The 24,935-nt window shown below is 35.9% G+C and overlaps 2 protein-coding genes across 3 annotated transcripts; one reads left to right on the top strand and one right to left on the bottom strand.

Moving 5' to 3' along the window:
* Positions 1 to 366: 366 nt before the first annotated feature.
* Positions 367 to 7,346, top strand: LOC109112504 (voltage-dependent calcium channel gamma-6 subunit-like). Of its 2 annotated transcripts, none has more exons than XM_042745562.1 (5): positions 367 to 462; positions 1,435 to 2,212; positions 2,318 to 2,392; positions 3,102 to 3,239; positions 4,166 to 7,346. In XM_042745562.1, the coding sequence occupies exons 2-5, from the start codon at positions 1,813 to 1,815 to the stop codon at positions 4,384 to 4,386; spliced, it is 834 nt and encodes a 277-aa protein (XP_042601496.1). In that variant the 5' UTR covers positions 367 to 462; positions 1,435 to 1,812; the 3' UTR covers positions 4,387 to 7,346. The 2 variants fall into 2 exon arrangements, with proteins under 2 accessions (XP_042601496.1, XP_042601495.1); XM_042745561.1 differs by having other exon boundaries at positions 410 to 527.
* Positions 7,347 to 13,346: 6,000 nt separating this feature from the next.
* LOC109112339 (voltage-dependent calcium channel gamma-4 subunit-like) lies at positions 13,347 to 20,155 on the bottom strand. The gene is made up of 5 exons (XM_042745495.1): positions 19,987 to 20,155; positions 17,931 to 18,158; positions 15,313 to 15,396; positions 15,036 to 15,176; positions 13,347 to 14,221 (listed from the first exon to the last, which is right to left on the bottom strand). Exons 1-5 carry the CDS (start codon positions 20,015 to 20,017, stop codon positions 13,434 to 13,436), a joined length of 1,272 nt encoding a protein of 423 aa, XP_042601429.1. The 5' UTR covers positions 20,018 to 20,155; the 3' UTR covers positions 13,347 to 13,433.
* Between the last annotated feature and the right edge of the window lie 4,780 nt (positions 20,156 to 24,935).

Below are 24,935 nucleotides of genomic sequence, written 5' to 3'. Positions count from 1 at the left end.
CAGGATTGCAGGCCTCATTTTCCAGAATGAGCCTCACAAACACCCATGCACATGCATCCTGTAACCTCAGCTCTCGAGTGGGCTTGGTGCCACGATTTTTAATGTCATTAACAGGTGGCTTTCTAAAATAGAATCAAGAAATGCTCATGCGCGTACTCACACACATAGCGACGCAAGAAGATACAAACATCATGCTGGAATGGAGACACACATTAAAATCTCACCAGAGCAGCCATGAAGTAACAACTGACAAACAGAAACAGACCCGGTGCCAACGTCCCCAAAAAAATCATTGAGATCATTATGCCTGGACATGGACGTGATCTTTTTCAGAAACATACAACCCCCCACCCCTAAATACTAGCGCTGTGCCATATCGATGTCCTCCCTCTTTAAACCCCTCTCTTACGTACTTTCTGTCCATCTCACAGAAACCCCCTACATGTATTCGACACTCGACAGGTCAGCTGCTTGTTTGTGCTCTTGTGATTCACTGTAAAAGTACCTGCTTTATCAGCACTGTTAAGGTACAATTGAACGTCATAATATTTGTTTTTGTTGCAGAAAACTTTCATTTGCGTCAGTCTGGAGCTTGTGTGCTTTTTTATTACTAATATACTAGGTACAACATGGTATGCCTGAACAACAAGTCATGTTTGATGTTTTTTTTTCTCTCTCTCTCTGTATACTAAAGGCTATACTCTTGCTGTGGTTTATATCTTGGCTGGTATAACAACTCTTTGGTTTCTGATTAATCTGTGCCAAACATCTTATTGGATATTATCAGAAATTAGACCAATGGCTTACTTTTATTGTGGGTGGTGCTACAGTAAGACCATTACTTTGAAATCAAAATCATGGGGGTTTGTTGTGACATGTGACTCTGAGCACAGAAAGAAAGAAGTATCTTATGCCCATCAAGGCTGAATTTACTTTATCAAAAAAATCTAAAATACAGTGAAAACCATATTATTGTGAAATATTATTATTTTTATTTAAAAACACAGTTTTTTTGTATGTGTGTGTTATATTTAAAAATGTAATTTATTCTTATGATGGCAAATTTAGGGGGGCTTAGGGGGTATCTCAAAATATGCTCTGTATTTAAAAGAAACAAAAAATATTTACAAGAAAAATAACAAAAAAAGTAATTTTGAGGGGGGTCTATACATGTAACACTCTAAAGACACATAAGAAATGTGAAAGTCAACATTAACAAAAACATTAAAATATCTTATATTCAAATGATTGATTTCAAAACTTACTGGCCCAATTGATCCAATTATGATGCTGCAATAAACTAAATTATGACATACGTCTTGAGACATACACGTTAGCATATATGGTGATACCCAATTCTACTCGTATTAAACATTTTCCTCCATAAAACTGCTTAAGTTTGATTCACTGTTTCACATGTTCTTGATTTTTTAGAGTAAGCAACCTGACCAACCCCTGACTTCATCATCTCACCATTCACATCTTCAAGCTGTATTAGCATTCAATGTCAGCACTCTTTGTATGAATGGGCAATGGTCCTACAGCTCCCAGCATCCTTCAGCTGGCCTTAACGCCTCCGTTATTAACATCTTCAACCGCATCTTCTTCTGATGAAGCCTACATTAGAAACACATTAGCCTGGCCCAGATTGATCACGCTGGATCAATCAAACTCAGACTTCTCCAGCACTAACTGTCTTTGTTTGGCCTCCCATCTGATTACTTTGACCTCAAACATCTAGGAAGACTTAAATGTCCTTTCAAAATAAGCCTCTCATTCATTTGTCTGGATCTCTGAAGCTGCAAATCAATCATGTGGTCCATGTTCATTGTGCCGGATGAAGAGATAAGGACTGTGAATACATCGGCTGGGGTGCACCAAACTTCCGGTGGGCTGGAAGGGCTTTTGGGATCAAGAGGCGGTGGACGTAAATGCCGAAACAGAACGCACTCTAGTTCTGGAGATGGAATTAGTGAAAGCCAAGAGGGCAAAATCAAGCTGACGTTGTTCATGGCTGTAACCGGCATCATGCTTACTGTGCTCGGGGTGGGAACAGAGTTCTGGGTGGAGCTTAAACCATCCAAGAGCTTCTACAACAATCAGACTTGTCTGGCAGCACATTATGGCTTATGGAAATGCTGTACCAAGACATTCTGGGTATCAGATATGGACCCAAAGCAGGAGATATGTGGGCCTTTGCACTCACAGGGAGGTAAGATCTTTTGTAAAATAAATAAATAAATAAATGTCTCAACTGGAGTAGGAGAATTCTGAATAATCTGTCAGAATAACATCACCTTTTTGGATCCCATTATAGAATCCAATTGCACCTTCTTTAAGTTCTACACCACTGGAGAGAACATTGTCCTATTTCAGAAAACGCCAGAAAAGGGTGAGTCATCCCACATCCTCCTCTCTATCTTTAGATACGTAGCACTAATGTGTCTGTCCCCTAAGTGCTGACCCCATATATGCATTTTTCACCAAAACACGATAGGTAGCCTAGATGGTGTATGAGCAGCAATAAATAGCAAGAATAATAATATGATGGAAATAAAATAAAATAAAAGAAATGATTGGTTGATTGGAGATTTAATGCCATGCCAGCTTCCTTGGCTATTTTCATGGCAAGTAACAAGTTGAAATACTTTAAAAGAGCCAAACCACTGTAAGGCTTTTAAAGTTTGCTTTAAAACTCTAAAATGGATTCAGCGTTTGACTCTATTAAAAGTGTCTTCAGAAGTGTTTGTGGTGCAATATATTTCTCTAAGGGATATACGGATATATATATCCATATGATAACATAAGACACTAGTTTTAAGAAGACATAAGGGTGGTATGGAACATATTTTAATAAATGAGGAAATTAAACATTACATTTCCTACAGAGAAAGATTCTTAAGGTGTTTTGAACCAGTTTTGTACCAAATTTCGGTAACATTTTACAGTAAGATTCTATTTGTTAACATTACTTAACATGAACTAACAATGAAAAATGTACGTAAATATTTAAACATGTTCTAAATGTTAATTCAGCTCAGTGTGTGTGCATTATGCCATCATATTACTGCTATTTGTTAAGACTCCTCTTCTCCCAACAGATCTGACAGTAGCGTCGGCCATGCTTGCTATCATTAGTCTTTTCCTGATGGTGATGGGAACTATCTGCATTATCATGGCAGTAAGCAAAGGTGTTCAGTTCTTCTTGAAGCCAGCCGCAGCCTGCTTCATACTGTCAGGTAACATTATATGCCATTGGCTAACACCTCTAAACTAAATAATACAAATGCATTTCACATGATGCTTTTATCCAAAGTGACTTTAAGTTCATTTTTTGGAATCTTCATACACTACTGTTCAAAAGCCTGGGGTCGGTAAGAAGTGTCTTATGCTCACCAGGGCTGCATTTATTTGATCAGAAATACAGTTAAACAGCAATATTATTAAAAGTAATATATATATTTTAAAATGTAACTTATAAGTTATCTTCAGTGTCACATGATGCTTCAAAAATCATTCTGATATGATGATTTGCTGCTCAAGAAACATTTCTTATTATCAATGTTAAAAAAAGTTGTGCTTAACATTTTTTTTTTTTTTTTTTGTGGAAACCGTGATGCATTCGATTTCTAAAGTACAGCATTTGTTTAGCATTTGAATTTTTTTAACTTTATAAAGATCATTACTATGTCACGTTTGATTCTATTTAATGCATCATTGCTGAAAAAGGTTAATAATAATAATAATGAAAAAACCTCATACTGACCACGAACATTGAACATTAGTGTATACACTGATTTTAATATTATTATGGGTTGTCTGTTTCTTTAAAATACATATTTCAGAGTTGGTTCACTCCTATAACAGTCATTTATGCTAAACACATGTGGAAAAAAATGGCGTAGAAATGTCTAGGAAATTTCACAAAGTTACAATATATATATATATATAAATTTAGAGTAATAACATTAAGACCAAGAGATTTATTTATTTATTAATTTATTTTTCAAAAGCAGAACTAGCCAAACAATGTATTCTAACACAAATGCTGCAGGGTCATTCAGAAAAGACAATTCCCTAAATTCCACATTGCTAATAAAAGCCAAGCAACATAAGTTTGTATACATCTGATGGTATTCTTTTTTCCCTCTCTGTCTTTCCACAGGTGTCTTAATCTTCCTCTGCCTCATAGTTTTCCACCAATCAGTGCTGTCTTTCTTAGCAAGTGACCAATCCATACCTCTACATCATGAAATGTCATGGTCAGTGACGTGTGTGGGCTGTGCTGGGGCTCTGGTCATTGTCGCGGGGGTCTTGTTCTTGGTCCTTGCTCTTCCATACAGTCCTTGGAAAAAGTGCTTACCTAAGAAAAACAGTGACATCTAGTGGTGTGGGGGGCTGAAGTGCACTTCTCATTCAGATTTGCACTGAAGCCTCTTGATAAAGTGGAGAAGACAACAACAGAAAATCCTGGTTAATCTGGGTATATATATAAAACCAATAGTTGGCAATGTGATTATATTGTGCATAAGTTGGCACTAGAGAGGATGCTGTTGGAAATGTAACAGGAAGTGTGGCCAGACATTTTGGTAGAGTATATGAATCATTAGGATGGAATGCTTAAAGGGGGCATAACACACACAGTTTCACCCGGTCTCATGTTAATCTTGAGTACCTATAGAGTAGTACTGCATCCTTCATATCTCCAAAAAGTCTTTAGTTTTATCATATTTATAAAAGAAAGATACAGCTTTACGATTCTCTCTGGAAAAAGCCGAGCTGCTGGAGGCGGAGCTAAAGAGTGACGAGCACTTGAGCACCGAATGATTTTTGATGCCGTTTCACTTACCATCTGCAGTTCTGAATCATGACTGGGATCTTTTAAAGCTGGGACCGCTCCATCTTTCAGTATCTAACGATGTGCAAATCCAGCGTCAAACTTGGCCTTGTTTATAAAACATTCGTCAACACAAACACTTGTGAAACTCTGTTGCTGCCCAGGAAAAACAAACTGTATGCACTGTTTACTTAGGAAGCTGAACAAAGTTATCTTTCCCTTACAACCAAAAACACACTTCTTTGGAGACATTATTCCCAAGCAAGTCCCGTGCACGCATCAGGAGAAATGCCCATATAAGGAGTTCCAACCTCGTCTACGTCATGAAGAGCCATGATTGAAAAAAACTCTCTGAAATTTGTACGAACCCAGAAGTAAGATTTTTGGCACAGAAATACTCTGTCATACATCCAAATTGTTTTTTGAAACTTTGTCCATGCTTAGCATGAGAATCCAACTCTTTAACGGTGTAAACAACTCGTTTTGCATTGCCCCCCCCCCCTCCCCCTTTAAAATAATTATATCCAATAAATAATTATATGCTCATAACTTTAACCATTTTTTTTCATAACTTCAACCATTTTGGGGGAAACTCATGCAATATTTCATTATTGGTTGAACTATACATTTTGTTATTTCAGTGTTTTTAAATGATATAAGACATATGTCCTAGTTAAACGTGAATCTGTATATTTTGGTTGACTTTATTTACTGCTTGTGACATTTAAGAGTGAATACTGTTATATTTAACCTTTTATGAGGCTTGAGGTATAATTGAGGTAAACTTATAATATTTAATATCTCTAGAACTATAATTTTGGAAACAGAAGTCTAAATACTTAAGCCATACTGTAGTTATGCTGTGGTATAAATATAATTGTGGCATAAAAGTCATTATTGGCATCATTGGGTTTCCAAACTCTGACTGTTGTTGAAGTTGTAGGTAACGGAAATGAAGCTTATTAATGCTTTTATATTTATGTTTATGCAGACATTTTCAAGCTTTGATTTGGTCTTGGCACTAAAGTACATCCAAAAAACACATTAATCTTTTCTCCTTTGTGATGTGGAAAACAGCCTTCATGTCTCGTCATTGGGGGAAATAAGAGAACCACTTGAAATCCATAACAAATCTGCTTGAGATACATGAGTGAATTTATTCTGTTCCTGGCCGACACCGACTTTATTAACGGTGTGGAATTGCATATTTGAAAAACAACATGATCACTCAATTTATTTATTTTTTTTATTTATTTTTGGAGAAAACTGCAGCATTGTAAATAAATAATGAATAAAGTGATGATTATTCACAGGAACACATTTAAATGTGCTGGCTGATTTCCAAAAGTATTTACTGAGTGTATACTGAGAAATAGATAGGTGTTGGTTTAACTCTGGAAATATGTTGTCAAATTCTCAGAAAGAGGGCAGTTTAGTTTTTGAAAAGGAACTTACATGATGGTGCTTCCAGTTCTAATGAAAATCTGGTTATGGGTTTCATCCGTGGTTTTAGTCTGGCAGCTGACAGCACGAGTGAAAAGCCCAGCTGATTCATCTCCGGTTCTGACCAGCCCTCTTCATCTGGAGGTGGTCGCTTGATGACAGCAAGAGACGAACTGAAATCAGAAGCATTAATTAAAAGCCCCAACGTCTGCTGCTGCTGCTCCTGCTGCTTCCCATTGTGAACGCTGACACTGATGCTGATCTAGAATCAGTTACTGAAAGTGTTAGAGGAAAGCAGATCATAATAATGAGAAACTTTCATTGTTGGCTGCCTCTGGTGCATGACAGAAATAGCTTTCATACTGAGTCGGGCTAAATTATGCAACAATCCGAACTAGGAAGGCGCTGGTTTAAAAGTCAAACTTTGAGCATTTTATTTATTTATTTTTTAGCCTTTTTATTACACAAAATAATGTTTTGATGAAAGTATTTTTGCAGGTCTGCAGTGACATCCAGCACCACAATTTGCCTTTCAGTGCTTTTTCCCTTGGCAAAGGAACTAATTCTTCCCATTTAAGCAATGTTTTCTGTCTTTCTGGTAGTTCTGTTATTAATATCATCAGTTCTGGTTTTGGTTCTGACTAATTTCATGATTTTTAATACTGACTGAATGGAATTGACACATTTTGTATTCAAATATTTGTGAGTGAATTTTAAATAAATATTTTAATTTTGTGCATTATATTATATTAATTATATTATATTATATTATATTATATTATATTATATTATATTATATTATATTATATTATATTATATATCCTCTCAGGTGTAGTTTTTTAATTGTATAAATTTTGACTTCAAAGGTCTTACTGTACACATGCATTTTAGCAAATGAATTAAAGCGAAGTGTGATGGTAGTGCATATTTATAAATAAAGATTGATAAAGATCTGTGTATGCACTGAATCTTATTCTAAATCTTTTATTGTCTGACTGAATAAAAATGGCACAATTTTGAGTGAATTTTAAGTAAATATTTTGATATTTTAATTTTTTTGCATATTATATTATATTATATTATATTATACGATGAACAAAATGGATGGATTGATATAATATAATATAATATAATATAATATAATATAATATAATATAATATAATATAATATAATATCCATCCATTCTTTGCTTGTATATTGTTATATTATCAGGTGTATTATCAGTAATTTTTGACCTCAAAGTTCTTACTGTACACATACATTTCTAAAATCAAAGTGTGATATATCAATGCCTTGTTCATAAAAAAGATTGGTGCAAATATGTGTATGCTGTGATTCTTATGCTAAATCGTGTTTTGTCTGCTGTTGATCTCTCCTGCATTGGAGCACTTGTACAAGTGCAGATTACACATGCACTTCAGTATTTGTCAAATATGTGAAATGACATCCATGCCGAAGCCAAGATTCATCCGTTTCGGATGTTTGGCATGCTCACTTGATATGCATTACTCTGTGTGCCAATCATCGAGTGACCGCGATTCCTCTCCTGACTTGGATTCATGCAAATTTATCATAAAGAATAAAACATCAACCACCTTGCCTTCATACCTTGTTTCTTTCTGTCACTGTCACAAAGAAACACGTCATATTCTTTTTTGACCTCCTTCCAGATTTCCATCTCCCTGTTCATCCCACTCATCTCATTTCCTCCCTTCTGCTTTCTCTAAATTTAGAGCGTGGCCAATCGCGCTCCAGAGGATGTATGCAACACAAACATGGATTAGAAGTGTGGTTCCCCTCTTTTACAGAGCCACCCAAGCCATTGGTATAACTAGTTTCATTTACACCTACACATTGACTGACACCAGAATGGCGTGTATGTTCTACTTCAGTTCAGCTTTGGTTACATATCAGGTGTCTTTACCTACAGTGTGACCTAGATAAATCTGCAGGCCACATGGCAACTGAATCTTCTGATGAGTTACAGCTTGTTTATGTTCGGCCTATCTTTAAACTCTGCCCTTGTTGGGTTGAACTCTGCGCTTACAGTTCACACACCTTCAGCCTGTTAATGATCGCTACCAGTATTCCAACGCATGAGATACCTGATCCTAAAGACCAGAAGAAAATGCTTGACGAGTGTTGTTTTCTTGTGATGACGTATTTCTTTAAATAGCTAGTAGCCTCTAGCTTACATCACAGTTATGAGTCATTATTTGCTACTTGCTAATGCTAGTCAGAAGCAGGTAGTATTAGTAGGAAGGACATTTTATTCTAAAGAATATATTATTGGATATATATTTGTAAACATTAATGATTCAGGATGTCATAAATACTTTTGGTCTGGTTTTCTTAAAGAGAAAGACGGTAAACTTTGTGTCAATCTGCTACAAGCTAACTTTGTCAACTAGGAGAACATATAGATGCATATATGTACACATATGACCTTAAAAGCTAACAGACATGTCCAGTGTCTGAAAATGCCTACTTCCCTATGCAGGTGCATCTCAAAAACTTATTTTTTTTAACTTATTTCAAAAAGTGAAACTTTCATATATTTCAGATTCATTACATGTAAAGTAAAACATTTCAAAAGTTTTTTTGTTTTGTTTACATTTTGATGATAAGAGCTTACAGCTCATGAAAGTCAAAAATCCAGTATCTCAAAATTTCTGAGTTTCATTAAATGATCATCCCTACAGTATAAATTCCAGGTCTCTCTTGTTCTTTGAAACTTCAATAATTTGGAAGACTGCTGACTTGGCAATGGTCCAGAAGACAATCATTGACACCCTCCACAAAGAGAGTAAGTCACAGAAGGTCATTACTGAAAGGGGTGGCTGTTCACAGAGTGCTGTATCAAATCATATTAAATGCAAAGTTGACTGGAAGGACGAAATTGGGTAGGAAAAGGTGCATAAACAACAGGGATGACTGCAAGCTTGAGAATACTATCAAGCAAAGCCCACTCAAACACTTGGGAAAGCTTCACAAGGAGTGGACTGAAGCTGGAGTCAGTGCATCAAGAGTCACCATGCTCAGATGTCTTCAGGAAAAGGGCTACCAAGCCACTTCTGAAACAGAAACAACGTCAGAAGCGTCTTACCTGGGCTAAGTAGAAAAAGAACTGGGCTGTTGTTCAGTGGTCCAAAGTCCTCTTCTCAGATAAAAGTAAATTTTGCATTTCAATTGGAAATCAAGGTCTGGAGTCTGGAGGAAGACAGGAGTGGCACCAAATCCAAGCTGCTTGAAATCCAGTGTGAAGTTTCCGAAGTCAGTGATGATTTGGGTGCTGTGTTTTATCAAGTCCAAAATCAATGCAGCTGTCTACCAGGAGATTTTGGAGTACTTTATGCTTCCATCTGCTGACAAGCCTTATGTAGATGCTGATTTCCTTTTCCAGCAGGACTTTAGTACCTGCCCATAGTGCCAAAACCACTTCCAAGATGATATTACTGGGCTTGACTGGCCATCCAACATGCCTGACCTGTACCCCGTATGGAATCTATGGGATATTTTCAAGAGAAAGATGAGAAACAGTCGATCCAACAACACAGACGAGCTGAAGGCTCAAAAAAGCCTCAGCAGTGCCACAGGCTGATCGTTTCATGCCACACCTCACTGATGCTGGAGTTTGTGCTAAAGGAGCCCCGACCAAGTATTGAGTGCATTAATGAACATACTTTAGAGAACTTGAACTTTTCTGATTTGCAAATACTTTTTTTTATTGATCTTATGAAATATTCTGGTATTTTGAGATACTGGATTATTGACGTTGATGAGCTGTAAGCTTTAATCATCAAAATTAAAACAAACAAACAAAAAAAAAAAAACATTTGAAATGTTTTACTTTACATGTAATGAATCTAGAATATATAAAAGTTAAACTTTTTGACATAAGTAATAATAAAAAAAAGTATGCATACTACGGACAATTTACTATCACATGAGGCCATGGGAAAGGAGTTGTAAATAGACATATTTTTGTAGGCCAAACCCAGAAATTAGTTAGCATTTTAGCACTTCTGGTCCCACATCCTGAAGTCAATAGTTTTTTTTTTTTAAATGGGTTTTTGGTTAAATGCCTAAAATAAGGTCTATGGTGACCACAAGCCAATATATTTTCATGCTTTATTCTATGACATAAAATACATCAGTGATGGGTCTTAAAAAAGATGATCGCTAGCAAGTGGCTAAATGGGAAACAGAGGTTATCAGGAATATTAAACGTCATCATGCTGAACAGGTAAACAAAACTATTCACTAGTCTGCTTTTACAACTTCACTGTTTTGTTTAATCGCGCTCTTGCAAATTATTCTTTTGTTGAGGGACCCATGGTGATGCTAATTTCTAGGTTGGACAAAAAAATGTCATCACCACAGCACTATGAACAAACCTTTTTAATGTTCCCAAAGTTAATTTCTCATAAAATGTACAATAGTATCTTCTCAGACAGCATGGAATTTTGGACACATCTATTAACTAAAAGCTACAAAACAACAACAAAACAGCTGCATCCAAAATTGCATGCTCTCTGAGTAGGTACTACTTTTTGAATTACTATGCTCTATATAGTATAAATGTGTGTAGTATAGGTGTAAGTACAGTACATTCATCTTGTCATGTGACCTGAGGTTGCATCACTTCAATGCCATTCACAAATCCTCTCCTATGGCCTTGTGGGAGACCACTGAAAGCACACTTCAGATTCTGGCCATGAATAGTAGGGGACTTTTTTGCCTACTATTTTATGAATACTGTGAATTCTGACATGCTACTCTATTCATATACTTTTTTTTTTGCAGTAGGAAAACATACAATTTCAGATGCAGCCTGTAACTTGCAAACAAATTCACATTTTACTGGTTGTTCTGCTTTATCCCTTGGTCTTGCTGGATCCTTATACTGACACCCATTGGTGTGGATGCATGAAATGTATTAACTTTGTGACCAAATTTTGTGTTGTCAATATTTTTTCTGTGAAGAAAATTCTACTTTTATTAGTATATGATAGTAAAAAAGCTTGATCCTGAACTACTTTTTTCACTGTAGATGTGTTTTGAATGCATGTGGTTTGGACAGGAGTGCTGTTGGCGCGTATTCAAACTGTAACTCAGATTGATGACAGCTCTCTTGAACAGACGCGCAGGTGAAATTTAATTGCCTGACACTTCTCTGAAAGGTATGTACAGTAAGGGCGCCTAGGACTAAATATCTGTGTAGAAGTGTATGGACACGCACGCACAAATGAGGCCCCTCAGACAGCATTTATATACATATATATATATATATAGTATATATAAAGTGAACGTGACACTCTGGAGAATTGTCTCTTGCAGTCATGTCCTTCCCTTGAGCTAGATGCAGACAATAATGCATTGCTTTCTTTCTAATTACTCTATTTGTGTGTGTGCGTCTCCTGAAGGCTTGGGTGTTTGGCTGTTTACTTAGACAGTTTTTTTAAGGCATTTTTTAGATTCTTCATTCTGGCCAAATTCAAAGGCAGCATTTCCAGAGAAGGTGATGCCAGAATCCTGGGAAATACAGATTACAAATATATACAGTATATCATTAAATAAGGTTACAAATAAATTAATCTAATTTGTGTATGTTTTATGCTTATATGCTGAGTATTGCTTCATTAGAGAAATGCTAATGTCAAGAAATGTGTGCTTCACATTAGAAGCTTAATGAGTTGTTGTCTATTAAAACATTTCAAATGGTCACTTATGAGTTTTCTTAAAAGCCAGCCCTATGTGGGTGCCCTTTAAGGGATATCACTGGCGATGATTACCAGGTGGTGTACAGCTGTCCTCTTGGATACACATTTTGCACTTCCCATAGTTGTAGACTGGTAAAAAATTAAAAATTAAAACTTAATTAGAGGATAAATGTCTGTTTTTTTATGTAAAAATATGTGAGTATAAAGTGTGGTGTATCAGATCCCTTTCTAGTCTTCTGGGTCTTGAAGATGACCTTCCTTTTGACCCTCATCTGTCATCCGAAATCCATCCGCATGAGCACATAAACACGATGCACACAAAGCCAAAAAGCAGAGCATTATGAATATATCATATATTAGATATGAATCATGCATACAAAGTTACAAATAAACATGAAAATAATATGCTGCAGTCAAAACTGCTAACAGTATGCACATAGATCTCAGTTTTACACATTCATAGAATATATTTTATTTTACCAAAAAAGTTTTTCCACACACACGCACACACAATTTTATATATATATTTCATAATATACTATATATTTAATAGATTTTTTTGTCTTTTCTGGTGAGGTTTTTTAGGTATACGTATTGCTCCCCTGGAATGAACGCCTTTCACTTCTGTATTCTGTCTCTTTCTTTTTCTCTTTTTGACTTTCAGTCTCAAAAGTAGTTCATTATAATTATTATCCCCTCGTAACAATATTAAGACTGTTAATATGATAAATTAATCAAATATATTTATATGAAGACTTAACTACTTGTACACTTACGGTTACAATGAAAAATTCCACAGGTCTAAATATTATATCTTTGTAAAAACTAAAAAATGTCATAATAATAATAGTCGTCACTCTCTCGCAGAATTAACACATGCTTGACACTGAATGACATCGTGAAATAAAGTGTCAACATGTGCAAGAAAAAAATCACAGTTTGAGTTCATCAGTCGAGAGGAATTCAATTAAAATGGATAACTGTGCAAAAACAAAATACCTTGATAAAAATGTATAATGTATAAGTTAACCCAGCAATAACAATTAGCATAATAATAAAAAAAAAAAACATCAACTATATTGGAATGCTAAATAAGTTACAGGCATAACCTGATGATAGAGCAGTGGAATTGAAAGAGCTCGAAGAACCGAAAGATCACCATCACACACATCGAGTATTTCAACATGAATCAATAAGAAGTGCGGATGGAATTCTGTTACTCAAGTCACCATGTTCAAAAACGAGAAAAAAGAGGATGTATTGCCTTCTTATTCACTTCTTTGTCCTCTTGCAAGTGGACCTTGCTTTGTTTCTCAGCCCTTTCTTGCTCTTTTTTTCCCTCTCCCATTCCCCTGTTCCCGCTTTACTTCCAGTTCATGTGATCGCTTGTTTTCCCCGTCACTCTCTTCCCTACCCCTCCAGCCTTTCGTTACACAGGTGTTGTTCTCCTGTTGAGAGTGTTAGTGTTTGAACTGTCTCCTTTACCAAGCCGATCCAAGGTTCCCAGCCCTCGATCCCTCTCCATGGTGGCGGAGGAGCCGGCGGACATCGGTGCCTGCTGGGGGCCAGAGGAAGACGAGGTGTTGAGGGTGGCATTGGTCGACGCAGCCAGGTTCGACTTGGAAAGAGAAGGAAGCGTTCCAGTCATGAGCGCTCCGCCGCCACCCTCCTTCGTCGGAAAGTAATTGTGCAGCTGGTAGAGCGTGTCACGGTCGACTGTACCGTACATGGGCGGCTTACCTTCCCTGCCGAGCGTGTACATGGATATATCCCCCATGCCACCTCCGGAGTGCGTGTGCGGATTGGGAAGCGTGGCTACCGAAAAGGGCGGTGGGCCGGCGGCCAGGGGCGGGCCGAAGTTCTTGGGAGCGATGGCGGAGGTGGGGGACTGCTCGCGGGAGCGGGTGGGCTCCGCTGTGGAGCGCGAGCTGGAGCGGGAGGAGCGCCGGCGGAAGCGGTATCCCGGCAGGCGTAACACAGCTGAGGTCGTGCTGCGGAAGAGGTCGGTGCGCGAGCGGCAGCGCAGTTCTTTGTTGCGCTCGATGTAGATGTTGACGGCCAGCACGCCCACCACTTCCGCCAGGATGAATGACAGGCCTCCAAAGTAGAAGGACCAGCCGTAAGAGTAATGCCACTTCTTGTCCTCGTCCTTTTTGGGAGAGATATCACTGAGCGCCGCCGAGATGTATACAATGACACCTATGATGTTGCTCAGGCCTGGATCAATTCAAGACAAAATGTATTTTTTTGTTTGTTTGTTTAGGTCAGCAGTTTTATTTTTAATACAAAGCAAGGATTTAAACACTTTGGGGTGAATTCACACATAGTTTGTTGAAACTAAATTCTGTTTATAAAATCTCTAATCATGATAGCAAAATATAAATTACCACCAGGCTAATAGCGCTGACTTGAATGTGCTATAATAAACTTAGTTTGCATAGAAATGAGATATGATTTTCTGAAAAGAATGACAATGGATTAAATGTTGACATTTAATTATTTTTATATTTTTAATATTTAACACATTGACTTAAATAATGACTTTTTTATTTTTAATATAAAAACAAGACCTTTAAATCGTTATTTTACTATTATTTATATACTATTCGTATTTATTAATATTTAGAATTTAATTATTGTTATATTTTAAGTTTCATTTTAGTTAAAATTTTTGTTTTTATCATTTTTATTAAGTTTTTTAACTTTTAAAATTTTCATTTATTTTTTAGTAATTTTAGTACTTCAGCTTGTTTCAGTTACTTGCCATTGCAACATTTTTACGTTTTTAAACTAATATTTATTTATTTATTTTATTTCAACATTATTTAAATTAACGAAAATATTTGCTTTAGTTTTACAGAAGTTCTAGTTAATAATAACAACACTGATATAATTTGCTGGATTGTAGGTAATTAGTGAATAAGACATGGAAATACGGCACACAAAAGTGTCAAAAAAAGTTTAGTGAATTCGCCCCATCACAAATTACTGTAAATTAGGATCCTACAACTACCATAATGAGAAATATTACCTGCCACTACAAACAAAATGCCTGCTCCCAAAATGATGTGTCTTTTGGTCTTGTAGAACCGACTAGAAGCCACACACACTCCACCTAGCAGCAATAATATGGCACTGAGGATAGGAAATATACTGGAGGCCCTGACTACACCTGAGAAGATCAAATAAAACAAACAGAGACAAAAAACATATGTTCAGATGCATTTGTTTTCCCATACCCTTGTATTTTTAATGTAAAAATCAGTTATAGTCCATAAAACATGCACAAATCAACACTCCTGACTCACGTAAAAGGTACTCTGCAGCATCCTGATCATAATCAGCATCATCTGGGAAATGATTAATCTGGGAACATACTCCTCTCTTCAATCCTAAAGAGAATCAAAGAGAGAAACCATTCAAAAGTGTCAATCCTGAACAAACTAAAATAAAGTAACACCTTATCATGGGTAACGCAACACTTGCTTGGGTAACTTTGAGTTCAGCCTGCAACATTGCCCAGTCCAGTCTCCCCTAATCATTTCCTGTCTTATTTTTTCAAAATCCCTATAAATAAAACAGACAAAAGGCTAAAAGAAAAAAAAAGGTGTTTGAATGGAGTTCAGTCAAACAGTCGGTGAGGTGTTTTGTTGGAAATGGATTCAGAGTAGATGTCAATGACTGAGTCACCCCAGGTCAAAGGCGTCATGCAGTGCTCTCCTGTGTGATATAAACCATTCACTTTAGACAACATGTTGGTGCACTGCATATGCCCAGTGTCTCCCAGCGCTTGCTGTTTTCATTTCATGCTACAAGATGGCAAACGAGAATGTTTGAAATAAAAGAAAATGCTTTTATTCCTATTTTTGCTTTTCTAGTATATAAGCATGACCAAGAAGCCATTAATATTTCTATGAAACTGTTTTAACTTTGGATTTTCACTGGGAACACAGAAAATACAGTGCCATGGTAAATAAATAAAAAAAATTAGTAAAATAAATAAATAAATAAAAAAATCAGTCTGAAAAACAGATTTAGAAAAACTAAATATGACACTTATATGAGGCTTTTGCAAAATAATTCTTATTGCAAAATTAATATTTTAAATGCAATATGTGACCCTGGAGCACAAAACCAGTATAAGTATATTTATAGCAACAGCCAACAATAAATTGCATGGGTCAAAATGATCGATTTTCGCCCGTGATTTTCGCAATATTTTAATTTTTTTGAATTCTCAGATTCCAGATTTTTAAATATTTGTATCTCGGCGAAATATTTTCCTACCCTAACAAACCGTACATCAATGAAAAGCTATTTATTCAGCTTTTGAATGATGTATAATTCTCAATTTAAAAAAAAAATGACCCTTGTAACTGGTTTTGTGGTCACATATATAGCAGACAGTGCCATTTTGTAAGAAACACTATTAGTAAAGAATTTCCCTTAAAAAAAAACAGATCAGTTTGCGCTGTATAAAGCAGAGAAACAAAGTGAGCAATAATAAGTCGAAATGACTTTGTTTTTGTCTGGTTTGATTATGCTGCAAATGCAACAAAAGAGCAGCATGGCACCTTTGACCTGTGATGACTCACCACATAATCATAGCCATTGACATGCACTCTTCTAGGTTTCTAATGCAAATGGAAACAATACAGCCCATTTTTGTTTCAAACCTGTCTCTTGAGACCTGGCTAGAGCAACTACTGTTAAAACAACTAGCTTAACATGGATACCCTGCACTGCAGAGCGCAATGGTTAAAAGGATCTGGAGGCAGCGCTTCCCACAATGCTTTTGATAACTTTAAACTAAAGTAACCCTAAAGCTAGACAGTGAAATCAGTTTGTGTTAGGGTTCTGACTCAGTGCCCTGGTGTTGTTTTCTCTGTAACAACAAGCTTCCTAAATCTAAAAAATGTGCTTCATGTGCTAACATACGTTGTTTTTTTTAAGAGTGAATAAATATGACTGCAGTCAGGAAGAAACAGATCCTAATGGAGAAAATAATGCTTTCACGTGGAAGCCAAAATTGCAAGTTGACATTTGTAGACTGAAGACTTATAAAGAGTTGAAGCAGATTGTGATCATGTGATAACATTTCAAAGAGAATTTGTGTCCTTAATATTTCTATTATGCTGTAGTCGTTTTGCAAAACGAATGAGGCATTTGTGGTTATTTTGTGACTATTGTCACCTCACTGCTTAATTCTGCAATAATTCGATTCTGATTTCTTTTGAATAGCAATTTAAATGACGTAAAAACTGAAAAAATAAATAATGGAAAAATTATAGAATTGGGAGCAGTACTTTTAATTTAGGACATTAATACTTTTATTCAGCAAGGATACATTAAATTGATATAAAGTAACACTGAATATTTTTAAAATTTTATAAAAGATTTCTATTTCAAATGAATGAAAATTCTTTCTATTTATTAAAGAATCCTGGGGGAGAAAATCATGGTTTTCACAAAACATTTTAAGCAGCACAACTGTTTTTAACATTAATAATAATAATAATAATAAATGTTTCTTAATCAGCATATTAGAATGATTTTTGAAGGTTCATGTGTCAGAATCATGGTTCCTGAAAATATTTTCACAATATTACAGATTTACAGTATTTTTTATCAAATAAATGCATCTTACTGACTCCAACTATCTTTCCCGAGAGGTTCATTCATGGTTATTCATAAAAAGTACTTGAAAAAGCTCTTGAGCACTTGAACTGCTCCTCTAAAAATCAAAACAGAGCCAGACCGTATATCACAATCTCAAATCCAACCATTTTTCCTTCTGCAATATAACTTCCAAGAATCACTTTCACAAACTGCACAGGTGGGGACCTCCTTCATGCATCATTTCCTCCTTACATACATACATGGTCCATTCCTTCGCCCCCACACACAAACACAGCTGTTCATTTACCTTCCAGGCAGCAAATCCTCCAGAGGCCGGAGTGGGTGAGGGCTCCAGGATCCTTCTTGTCCTTGTTGTGGGGGTCATCCTGAGAGGAGTTGGCAGTGCTGTTGCAGATAAAGGCCCGAGCGTACAGCCAGTAGTCCGTGCCAATGGCCACGGTCATCAAGGCGAAGGCTGCAAATGCTCCCACAGTGGTGAGAAGCACCTGAATTCCCCGCTCGCACCAATGAATGGCTGGAGTCGGGAACAGAAACACGGTTAAATGAGCGGACTAAGAGAGTGTGAACAGAAAGCTGGGTGAAGTGGACCATGTTAAAATTGGGTATGAATAAAAGCATGAAGAAAGCTTGTAATCGGAGCCCAAGGTTACGGGAAGAAATAGATGAGATGAATGTGTGATCCTGCAGAACATATCAAGTGTTGGGAGATCAGTTGCATTTTGTGAGGACATTTGGAGCCAATATGCACAAATGACATCAGCGTGTCCAAATATAGGTTACTTAGATCTTGAGCAAATGCCAGTGCAACATCTGAACATACATTAAAGAAATAGAGAGGGTCAAAAGGTCATAGCATTTAGATCATGACCAAACTGCTCACAGTCCCATTGGGCACGTACTATAGTTGCCAGGCAGTAATTGTGAACAGTCACGAGACAGTTGTAACTGAGCATTTCTTTGCATGGATAGATCTTTTATAAGGAGCTGTTCAAGCATGTTGATCTGGACGAAAGATATCTGGGATTTGGTCCATTGCTTCCTTGCAGTAGATTAGGTTGTTTCTTATTAATAAAGCTAAATATGTCCAGTGAATGTTTACTGCAAAAAAATAAACAGTTGAACTAAAATCTCTGTTTAGTGAATCTAAAATAGTTCTATATTATAGAGTATATGAGTGCAATCATGTGACTGACGTTTTGTGTTTAAAACAACACTTAAAATATGGCCACCATTTCCTAACTATGGACAGTTTAATTTTCATTTTTGTACAAAAAGATCCAAATTATTCATTGACATGAAAAACAATAGCTAAAAATATATGTTAAATATTCTATATATTCCATACAAAAAAAAATATAAAATAAATTCTATATATATAGAATCTCAACAGCCAGCTGGTCATTATCAAAAAATTATAAACACTAAACTTTTGCAATAATGTCCAGCTGACTGCACATTAATGCTACTTATTAAATTGATACTCACTTACTAAAAAATAAATGTGGATATGAAATACTCAGTGATTTGAATGATTATTATATTTTTTTACTTGTAAATGAACTTGAAGTTTATGTTATGAAAAATAGTCGAGTACAATGTGCTCAACAACACTCAGTCTTGCTCTCTCTATATATATAATAAATATATATTTTTATGTATATTTATTTGCAATATTAATATTATATTCATGAAAATATTAATATAATAATTATATATATATATATATATATATATATATATATATATATATAATATATATATATAAATAAAATAATTCATTTTAGAATGTTTACTTTATATATATATATATACATATATAATATATAATATATATATATATATATATATATATATATATATATATTATAAATGATATATACGTATTATTTTCTGCAATTCAAGGTTATTTTTCTATGGATTAGTTAACTCAAATGTTTCATTACAATGTAGCAATGTCTTCAATCTGAGTGACATGAAAGTAGCAACTGGAATGTTACTATGGACAACAGTCAAATATTATACAAAAACATTTTACAGCTCAGTTTTCATAATTGACCAATCAAGTATTCCAAATAGAGAGTTGAGTAACAAGCGAACACAATGGACTCAATCATGAGAAACCAAGTAGAACACATAAACTAAGACTGACAATGAACACTTTTGGAACATCTGAAGACATCTGCAAGAAAGTTCCCCGGTAAGACAACAGCAAGCTGAAAATGATGCCGTCATCCAGCGGACCCCGTTCAGACTCTCACTCAAGAGCATTTCACTAAACATGACAACAAGCATAAGACACGGTGGTCTCACAGCACTGGCGGCCATTAATGAGATCCGATTACCTGGAGGAATGTGTCTTCCCTTCCCATCCATCCCTGCAGCTCTCCGGTCCTTGTCACTGAAGATTGTACCGACCAGAGCGTCCAAGCAGCATCCATCGACTGTTATCCCTCGCTCTTTCTCCCCCCCCCTTCACGCTCCCCTCTGCTCACTCTCTCTCTCTCTCTCTCTCTTTTTTTTTTTTTTTTTTTTTTCTTCTTTTTTTTTTTGGTGTGTGGGTGTAGATTTTCTAGGTTTCGCTGCTTTTCTCCTCTTAGAGAGATTTCATGGCAGGAATCCTACTGCTTCTCCTCCTGAGGAGGAACAAACGATGATAACAGAGCTGAAAGAGACAGAACATGTTTAAGGTGCACGCTGGAGGAAAAAAAAAACAGCTTGAGGGTGCATTCTTGCCATTAAATGATCATTATCATGACAGCAGTACATGTATTTAATCCAGGCGAGCGGTGAATCTAGATGGTTACGTCGCCCATACATATGCGGGAAGAACGAGGGATATATAAAGAAAAAGAGAATAGAGAGAAAGCAAGACAGAGTGTGCGCCATTCCGTCACCATGGCAACAGCGCATTCTGAAGTCGAGAACAGAACAGGATGGTGTGTGTGATGTTAGTGAGTGAGGTGATGCTAGTGTGTGTGTGTGTGTGGGGGGGGTGTATTCATTATAACATACCTAGTGATTTGCCAAACCCTCGACTGTCATGGATGTTCAGAACGCACCTGGGGGGTGGCTTCGATCAGCGCTCTTTTCTGGCCGTATGGTGATACGGTAATGACATGCACAGTGAGGACAGCTGATCTGTCGTCCCATGACGAGCTCAGACTCTAATAGGCAGTTACTAAGAGTTCTGTTCTGTATGTTCAGAGTCTTGTCACTCATGCTCATTCTCAGAAACTAGAAACCAAATGGTAACATACACCATAGCTGGACACACACAAAGGATGATAAATGCCATGAGATAAACACATAAGAAAAGTCCTCCAGAATTATACAAATGAAAAATTCTCACACCACAAGAATTTATTTGTGTGTATGCGTGTTTATAGATAGATAGACAGACAGACAGACAGACAGACAGACAGATAGATCAGATAGATAGATAGATAGATAGATAGATAGATAGATAGATAGATAGATAGATAGATAGATAGATAGATAGATAGATAGATAGATAGATAATATTAGATACTGAATAAATAATTAAAATATTATTATTGTTATACGACAAAATTAGTGTTTTAATTTCTAATGTACAAATATTGATATAATAAAAGAAAACAAGTTTAAGGCAACTTTTCGTAAGAATTTTTTTTACACATATAAGAATAAGATTAAGAAGAAGATCATATCTGTCACTATATAACCACAAACCTTTTAAAATAATATTTAAATTTATTCTGTAATATAATTAAAGTGCATGCAGTTTTTGCTCACAAAACTTTTGGTCTCTGCAAAGATCCTAATGGAAACATCACACCTACATAAATTTAATATGAAAAAAAGAGAAAAGAATAATATACCCTGGTGAAAGAAAACAAAAAATAAGATTTTATATAGAATCATACATAAGAAAAATACAATAATAATAATTAAATAATTAATTCATAATAACATAACTTTATTGGTATTATGCCAAAATCAATATTTTAATTTATAATATAAAAATAGTGATAATATATGCATTTTGACCTTCTGTCTCTTTTATTGAAAATGTCTTACATGTGAGGAATTTCATAATAATAATAATAATAATACCTATTATTATTATTATTAGTATTATAACTATATACATATTTGTAAAAGATAATATTTTACTTGATCTAATTACAGTTCATGCAGTTTTTGGACTCAAAGATCCTAATAAAAATTCCATTCATATGTATTACTATGCATTAATATACATATTATTATTATTATGCTACAATTACAATGATAACTTTAAAGTTTTTTTTTTTTTTTTTTTTTTTTTTTTTTAATTTCTAATATAAAATACAGAAATACTATAAAAAATACTTCGGGGCACTAAACAGCAGGCCAAGTCTGTGGAGAAAAGGCAAGCTAGTGTTTTAATGATACATATGAATGAGCTTCTGTAGGGCACTAATGGCCTCCCAGCAGTGAAACATTCACATAACATGGCAACCATGTGTCATGTCTGATAGAAACAACAGAGGATTTAAACGCCTTGCAGGAACGGTTCAACCTTGCCTATCTCATACAACAAGAGGAATAAACCTCTACAAACCAGTGATTTAAACTGCACATGCAGCCAGTTTCCATTGCTTTCATTATTGCTGTTGTTACATATAAAGGCATTTAGAGCCATTTAAAGTGACCGCATTTTCATTAAAACGCATTGACACAGTAGGTTAATGAGCGCCAAGAGACATTTGGTGTGAGTGAATGAATGAACGAATGAATAAATGAATGAAGAAGCATCCAATCATTTTAAGGTAGACTTAACCATTTATAATGATATAGCCTAACATACGGGTATAAATGTAATTTATCACCAAACTCGTCAAGTAAAGTGTCAATTAACATCTCTTGTGTGTATAGGTCAGTGCCACTAGAGCAACACGTAGAGATATTGCAGTGCCAGCGGACCTTCGGTCGATCAATGATTTGTTGTTTTCGCCTTAAAGGGGATGATACAACATAAATCCAATGACTGATCGCCCTCAGTTATCAAAATGACTGACAGATGTGTCTCCTGAGAGCTTGAATAGAAGCGTTCAGTCCGCGCGCGTCTCCATTGAGCTCGCGCGTTTGCCATCGAGGCGCGAGTCAAACGATTTAGCAATTTCACAATGTTCACAAAAAAACTGTGTATAGAAAGAGCATAAAACACGTTCTTCAAAACGATATATAAATAACACAAAAACGAATTCTAATAAATCGCTTTACAATCGACTAAAGCTTTCGCGCGTCAAGAAAAGTGACCACAGAGCGTCCATTAAATTTCACGATTCATTTCTGAAATTCTATGAACAAACAGGCTATGTGTTGTACAAATTGTGTCAAATCACATGAAATGTAACTGCTTGATGTTTTATTTCGCCTTACCTTAGCAGTTCAGACATGTATCCCTGTTGCTTTTCGGTCGTAATTATTAGAGGCGCTCTGGAGAGGCGGTGAGTGAGGGGGCGTTAACAGACAGTTGTGTTCATATGAATAAACGATGGTGAAGCAGGAATTAGCCGACAGGACGTGCTCAATATTGATCAAGAGACAAATCACAGTTATCTAGGAACAGGTCTGCAGGATGACAGACCTGAACTAATCGATCAAAGCATATAGATTCTGTCAGAGAGTGAAGAATGGACTGACTATCTCAGACTTAGCCTAAGGTTTTAAAATGTCACATAACATTTTCTTTGTAATTTTTTTGGATTGTTTCATTATGTGACACACTTTCAAGGCATTAAAAACCTTAAAGGGAAAAATAGTTTAATGTGGCTAATGAGGGCAATGACTATTTATGGTCTATCTGACATGTTTTGGTCAGAATGCACCTTATTTAGGGTAGTTCAGGTTGATTGGGACATTTTGTCCCAGTCATCTCAAAGGCAAAAAGTGTCCTAATTTACCTGAATTTACCCGTGTCATCTTTATTTGATTTTTCCCTCACAGCCTTCTTTTCATTTGTGAAAAAATATGACACCTACCCTGAATAAGATCCATGTATGCAGCCTATTTGTAAGGAACTCTAAGATCAGATAGCAATTAAAGCATATACAAAATTGCTAAGGTTCCACATGTTTTACACAATATTTGAAATAAATCCACCTAAAATATTTGTAAGGAGAGCATTTGCAATATCAGTTGACATATGGTTTTGTAACTCACATAAAGGGTATACAACTGTTATCTATAAAGTGGTGGTGGGCATTGGATCCCTGAAAAGACATAATGAACCCCCATAAGAAATTATTAAAGATATTTTTACAGGAAAATAATAATTGCCATAATTTATTATTCCAAATAGTCTAATACTGGCCAATTAATCAGTCTTGTCCAACCAAACTTGGAAGATTGTTAATGGAGAAATGGATCAGGAAATTATATATATATATATATATATATATATATATATATATATATATATATGCAAAGCAGCACTTTGATCGACTGTAAAATTGTAAGGACTCCAGCAGGCTGGTGTGACTATTTAATCTAGTACGCCGTGTGATGTATTTATTTTTATGCCTTGGCAAACTCTGAAGATATGCAGCTTCATGTGTTCATTTGCTCACATGTTCCTCAGTGTTTTTTTTCCTCTGAGAGAGAAAAAAGGGAGAGAAAGAGACACACCAGCCACTGTTCGCCCACACATCTTCAGGTAGAGAAGAAGTGCTGATTATCAGCACTCAGTTATGTAGTGCTTCAAACATCCCTGTGGTCTGAACACACAGAGAGGTGCATGTATTAGAGACTGTGGTTCCTTATTCACGTGGGTGTTTATTCTGTCACTAGGGTATTTTTGCCATGAAAGCAATTCCTCAGATTCAATGGATGCTGTTGCAGCGATAATGCGATTGCATCTTTAACCAACAGGGAGCCAGTCTTTCCTCACAAACATCGTGCATTGAGGGTAAATAATGCCTGAAGATTATTTCCCAAGGTCTTTCAAGGCCATTATATCAAAGTTAGACATGAGAAAGAAGGAATCAATGGAATTTCATGCATGAAGTCAATACTGCCCCACAGACATGCATTGTCATCTGATTAAACAGATATCTCAACTGTGGTTTATTCAAAAGCTTAAAAGAGATACTTTCATCACCCACAGGCAAAATTTCATTAATACAGTAAAGCCAGCTGGCACTGGCCTCTTTCTAGGGTGTTTTTAAACCACTGAGAATATCTCTCTTGATATGCAGTAAAAGTGCATAAGGAATATATAGCAAGAGGAGAATGAGAACATGTACTTGTCAATATAATGGCATGT

This window comes from Cyprinus carpio, chromosome B19, assembly GCF_018340385.1.
Source record: "Cyprinus carpio isolate SPL01 chromosome B19, ASM1834038v1, whole genome shotgun sequence".
Lineage (NCBI taxonomy): Eukaryota > Metazoa > Chordata > Actinopteri > Cypriniformes > Cyprinidae > Cyprinus > Cyprinus carpio.
The sequence above is the reverse complement of the archived record's forward strand: the minus strand, read 5'-3'. Positions and strand labels throughout refer to the sequence as shown.